This window comes from Triticum urartu, chromosome 7 (genome assembly GCF_003073215.2).
Source record: "Triticum urartu cultivar G1812 chromosome 7, Tu2.1, whole genome shotgun sequence".
Lineage (NCBI taxonomy): Eukaryota > Viridiplantae > Streptophyta > Magnoliopsida > Poales > Poaceae > Triticum > Triticum urartu.
The window spans coordinates 679,520,796-679,526,663 of record NC_053028.1 but is presented as its reverse complement, the minus strand read 5'-3'; the positions used below and the strand labels follow the sequence as shown (position 1 = coordinate 679,526,663).

The 5,868-nt window shown below is 44.9% G+C and overlaps 1 protein-coding gene across 1 annotated transcript; it reads right to left on the bottom strand.

The window, feature by feature from the left end:
• Positions 1-1,577: 1,577 nt before the first annotated feature.
• On the bottom strand, positions 1,578-5,648 carry LOC125518079 (lysosomal Pro-X carboxypeptidase-like). The gene is made up of 10 exons (XM_048683024.1): positions 5,112-5,648; positions 4,713-4,893; positions 4,422-4,555; positions 3,553-3,665; positions 3,056-3,179; positions 2,584-2,739; positions 2,327-2,479; positions 2,140-2,219; positions 1,975-2,024; positions 1,578-1,883 (listed from the first exon to the last, which is right to left on the bottom strand). Exons 1-10 carry the CDS (start codon positions 5,574-5,576, stop codon positions 1,747-1,749), a joined length of 1,593 nt encoding a protein of 530 aa, XP_048538981.1. The 5' UTR covers positions 5,577-5,648; the 3' UTR covers positions 1,578-1,746.
• Positions 5,649-5,868: the final 220 nt, after the last annotated feature.

Here is a 5,868-nt window from a genome sequence, read left to right as displayed (position 1 = left end):
TTCTTATAGTCATATGTTCTAAATGGGTGCCATATTTTCTATTTTATAAGGATATGCTTGCCTCTAAGATTTTCATGTAATTGTATATATATATATATATATATATATATATATATATATATATATATATATATATATATATATACCTAACCGTTATCGATTCTAGACTATAAATGTTCACAATAAATGGAAAGGTACATTATATATGAACATCCTCATGTAGTAAATTCTAAGATTAATAGTATACATTCTAAAGGAATCAATCCAGGTGAATCCAACTAAAATTGTTTCTCACAACGTGTGTAGTTGTATTATTATTTTTTTACTGTGTGGACAACTTGTTGCAAGATAAAAGCATTTGTATCACTTCCTTTTTAACAAACATATAGTCGTCCATACTCTTGTGTGCCTAACCCTTGGGTCAAATTCGTAAAATCTGTTTTTGTACACCTGGCATTCATGCTCTAACATCTTCAAATTAAATCGGAGCATAGGTCCGACGTTCGCTAGAACATATGCTCATGTTGGTTTGTTGGTATGCATGCTCCAAATATCAATAGACCGAGAGTGGGATAGATCAGTGACATATAAAGGAGACATAACAGATTGAATTATTATATGTGCTCATGTGAAAGAGAAAATCATAGAAATATTTTAGATCGTAAAAGGTAAGTAAACTAATGCTCTTTATCGTCTTAACAAGTCGTTCAAAGTCTGAGCAGAACACATCCTAACTTCGGATGGATCTCAACTCAAGGATCATCCAGCATCGTTATGTAGGATGTGGAAAAAAACGACGACGGTAAAAAGCGACATCAAGACCAGAAGCAGCATTCTGCTAGCAGACATCTCAAGTATAGTTGTCACATAGAAACAGAGTTCAAATAAAGCGATATGAGTCGTAGGATGCTGGACAGCAGAAGAATACCCCCCCTCGGCCAATATGATTTCAGCCTTGTCACGATCGAAGGTATTGCATGTCGTTGTTTGGTCACTCCACTCCACACTGGTGGAAAACATGACCCGATCGAGCAACCATGGCGGAACAGGACCAGAGGAACATGCTGGACGTCCGATAGGTTGGCCCGGCGAGGGTTGCCGCACCAAGATGCTTATCCCCTGTGTGGAGACCACGAAGAGACCATCACCCATCTACTATATGGAATGCCCATTCAGGAAGGAAGTGTGGACGACGGTGTTCGCAGCACTAGGTTTGATCAGCAGAGCTCCATTGCCGGGTGAATGCCTAGGCGTTTGGTGCACACGCCACGGCGGCAACGGTCAGCAAGGAAGAAGGATGCGCACGCTTTGCCTCCTAAGCATATGTGGGAGATATGCAAACACCGGAACGCCATTATGTTCGAGGGAGCAACCCCGAATCACAATGCGGTACTGCAATGGATAGTGAGCGAGTGTAAGGTATGGAGACAAGCAGGCATTCTACGAGGAGCTCTAGGGGTGGAGCACGGTGCCCCGTGTGTAAACGTGGATTGTAACTAAATTATCTGCAGGGACAAAGACATGTCTGTCCCTAAATTCAATGTTCACCACAACAGCGTGCATTTATGGTTCGCGTATGACTGCTTAAGTTCAAGAATCTCTGTTGTCTTCTTGAATTTGAAGTTGCAATAATACATTATCATCTTGATTTTTTTTTCTTATCGCCATGTCGAATAAAGGAAAATCCTTATATTTTACATGTAGCCACATTTATTTTCCCAGACTGCGAAGATCAAGGGCGCCCTCTTACTGCCACATCTGTTCAATGTCCTTGTTATACTGATCTATCCATCCACGTATGATCTCAACTTCCTGTCTCCTTTGTTCTACAACCCAGTCTGGATCATCCTTGGTTGCAGATCTCAAGTCCAAATGATGGGCCCCTGAACATCACCACCACAAAAGAAGTAGTCATACGTAAGTAAGTTTCAGAGTACTTTTGACCTTGCTTATTTTCTGCAACTTCATGTTTACCTTTCTCGGTGACAAGAGCAATGATGCTGGATGATATGTTCTTGAGCACCCTGATAGCGGTTCGGAAGGAAGGCTGTTAGTATTTTTTACTGTGGTAAAGTTGTTACCTGAATGGTTGAAACTATCATCACGAATAACTCAGATGGTGAAATCTTTTACTCCTACCCGCCTCGACTCCATGGGTCTCGCATCCCGTTGGAGAAGATGATGTTGCTCCCAAACTTCTTGAGAACCTTGTCAATTTTCTGCAGTGGGTTGTGCAATGCAGTACCACATAAGCACATGCAACCACAAAACATGTTGCTGCTGACGGTTCTTATGTAAACACTGAAAATCTGAAACAAAAACTTACATGACCACCATATTCAGTGGTGATCCAGTGCATCCTCGGACGAACTCCGTAGTACAGAAGGCAGTCCTCAGACATATTCTCGTAATTGAAGCTGTCCGGTGGGAACATGCTCTCGTTCGACACCGTCATTGGCATGACCATCTCTGTGCAGGCCTGCACAAGAGTTTGTTTAAGAAAACACATATATGATCATCTCAGGCATCATGTCATGTGTCACCAGTACACAACATACATATGTATGTGATTAAGTCTTGTACCTGCCATCCCCAGCCGTCGAGATCATGAGGGTCATCATCACCTTCCACCTGGAAGCACTTCTGGTCGCCTGTGTAATTGTAGTACAGGCTCGCCGCGGCGAAAGCTTTGTCGACGACATCTGCTCCCGCGGGAAAAGAATCAATGATCTTACACATCTGCAGAAATGTTAGGGGAATTATATGCTGAGCAGAAGGGAATAAAGGTAAAGTTCCTTTGTAGCTCAGGCTACATAGAACCTCTTATCCTCAACCCTCCAGCCTTGCTTTGAGATCCGTACTCTCCAACTAACTAACAACAACAAGATTTCTCTTTTTTGTTTCTCGAAAATGAAACAACATATGAACTTCAAACTTATGTTTCGTAGCCAGTTTCGTAGCTCTGAAACTCATGTTTCTCTCCTCATTCATGATTCATTTCATGTAGTAATGCAGGCGAGAGTAAGGATTATAAGTTAGGTTACAAGTGGCTAACCTCCTTCACAGGGTAAGCAGGCAGATTCATCATGAAATTGGCTGGGGTTGGATAGTCCACCATGGCGGTGTAGGTGAACGCATTCCATAGCCAGTTACTCAGCGAATCAGCGGACTGCACGGTCCTAAAAGTTAAGGGATAACACAACGTCACGAGCCCGAGTCATCGCCCATTTGTCCAACTGTTCATTAGTTCACCACTCGGGTAATCTTGTCAAGATGAGGCTTTCATGTTCAGCCATGTATGCAGCTGAGCAGAGTGTGTATCCTTTGGACTTAATGTATATATATTTTCTAAGCCTGCAAGTCATCTCTTTTCATGTATTTCTTGCCTACAAGGTTTGGCTATTTGTTTGCTTTACTTACACTTCACACATAGAAAAAAAATACTTGCAGTCTTAATCTCTTATTTTTCTTCCTACAGTAATGAATTTTATACTGTGGGCTTCTCCCCAACAGTTTTCAGTCAAAAAAATTTATCAGTTGCACAAAGCTTACTTGCAGGCCCTAAATGTTTTGCTGAGCTCCAAGAGGCCTGTGTGGTTGAATCCCCGATCATCAAGCACATCCCAGACCGCCTTGATGACACTGAAGCAATTCGGGCTCTCAGACTGCAAAATTAGTTGGATGTCACAAATACATTTATCTTTTTGGAAAGTTGACATGGGACAGCTATTAATCAAGCATCAATCAGACAAAGATGCCACTACAAAGTGACTCGTCGTTCCTTTCCCTTGTCATATCTTGTCTCTACCGTACTAGTAATAGCTGTGTCATCAGGCATCAATGATGTACAAAATACATCAATTTGCATACAAGTGAGGACCTTATATCTTGTCTCTACCATATCAATAATAGCTGTGTCATCAGGCATCAATGATGAACAAAATACATCAATTTGCATACAAGTGAGGAGTTTATATCTTGTCTCTACCATATTAGTAATAGCTCTTCGGTGCGGTTGAGCGTCTCAATCAAACTAATCAAAAACTGAATCATTACTTCACTAGCCATTTCAATCACGCACTTAAATTCCATGTATTATTTTCATGAGAAATTCTAATAAAAAAACCAGTTAGCTACATGCTCATGAAGAAAAGCACCATCACCAATTCATAATCCGCTAAGGTGCCGCCAGGGTAATGACAGCACGAAAACAAGTGAAATTCAGTACTAATAGTAATTCAGAGCTGACATCGCCGATAAGTTTGCACCAGACGGACGTAGCTCAAGACCAATAATTTGACAGGTGAAACTGGGCCATCCATGATCCATCCCGAAATTCTTTTGACCAACTTATTTTTGAGAAAATGAAAAAAAAGCACGATGATGTTATTGCAGTAGTAGTGATTAATTCCCATTGTTACCTTGAAGTCCTGCGAGACGGCGTCGTAGAAGCTAGACCACGGGGTGATGTCGTCGAACTGCAGGATCGGTGCAGATGATGCCACTGCTCCCATGGCGACATGAGGATACTTGAGCCTGAACCATGCAGCCAGCACTAGAACCAACAGGCTTAAAAAATCATTTACTCCTCTGACAACATTATCAATTAGTGTAGATTAGCTAATCCTAATTTTCACACAAAAAATTTGTCCGCCCTCACGTCGCACGCATGATATAATTAATACACGTAGACGTGCCGGTGATGGACTTACTGCCCCCATAGGAGCCGCCGAAGACGACCACGGGTGCGTCGACGGCCGAGAGGTTCTGCTTGAGGCTGGTGATGAGAACGGCGAAGTCGGCGAGCGCCTGCGTGGACGTCAGGTAGCCCAGCGTGTCGGGCGAGCTGTATGGGCCGTCCCCGAACGGCATCGACTCCCCGTAGAACCGATGCTGACAAATTTCAAACAAGTTGAACATGAAAGTGATTGCTGTTACTGATTAGTATAGGACAACCAAACTGCTTTTAAAAGTGGTTGCTGCTCAATGGTGTCTTGTCTAGAGGGAACCAATAGGACAACTAAATTTTGGACGAGGGGCCGGTCAGTGGTCACTGGTCACCGATGATATCAGCCATAGCGGAGGATATATGTGGCAGGCAGAAAGGGTACCTCGATGAAGACGAGGAGCGCGCCGAACTCTGGCGCGATGTCGAACATGAAGCCGGTGTTGGTGGTGAACCACTCGATTTCGCCCTCGTTGCCGGTGTACACGAACAGCGGCCCCGCGGTGGGTTTCCGCCGCCAGAAGGTGTCGTTGAGGAGGTACTTCTGGGAGAAGACGTGGGAGGAGTTGGGCGTGAAGGTGAAGTGGTCCAGCTCCTGCAGGAAGTAGTGCGCCGTAAACGGGTTCGCCGTGCCGTTGTCCGTCGCCGCTGCGGCTGAGGCCGTGACGGCGGCGGTGGCGTACCTGCCGCTCCACTGCTTCTGATGCAGGGGAGCGAGTCCCACGGGGAAAAGAAGAGGCTGATGGGTGGGGCGCTTGGAGGGGCTCGCTGCTGTTGCTGGCGCGAACGCCGAGGCGAGGAGGAGGAGCAGCGCCGGGACGACCACGGGGAGCGTCGAAGAGGCTGCCATTTTTGCCCTCTCTGCAGCTTGCCCGCTCGCTCGCGTCACTGTGCTCGTGTGGTGCTGTGTGGGGTTTAAGAAGGCGCGGGTGCGTGAGAGACACGAGACGGTCGTGTGCACCACATGAGCAATCCTAGACTTAGGGCATTTCTAACCCCCGATAATACACAGCGGACTCTACGGACCCTCCTACGTGTACTCATCCCTATGTGTCCTCATCTAGTTGGCCCCTCTATTTTCAGTGATGGACCTGCCTCACATAATTTAATTTCAGCCAATCAGATCCTAATCACCCGGTATA

Bases quoted from the DNA above. Each gene is read 5' to 3' on its own strand.
- LOC125518079 (XM_048683024.1), bottom strand. From the start codon at position 5,576: ATGGCAGCCTCTTCGACGCTCCCCGTGGTCGTCCCGGCGCTGCTCCTC. The intron at 4,894-5,111 runs GTACCCTTTCTG...GAAATTTGTCAG, and splicing joins CGCTCCTCGTCTTCATCGAG to CATCGGTTCTACGGGGAGTC. The intron at 1,884-1,974 runs GTAAACATGAAG...GGTGATGTTCAG, and splicing joins TGCTCTTGTCACCGAGAAAG to GGGCCCATCATTTGGACTTG.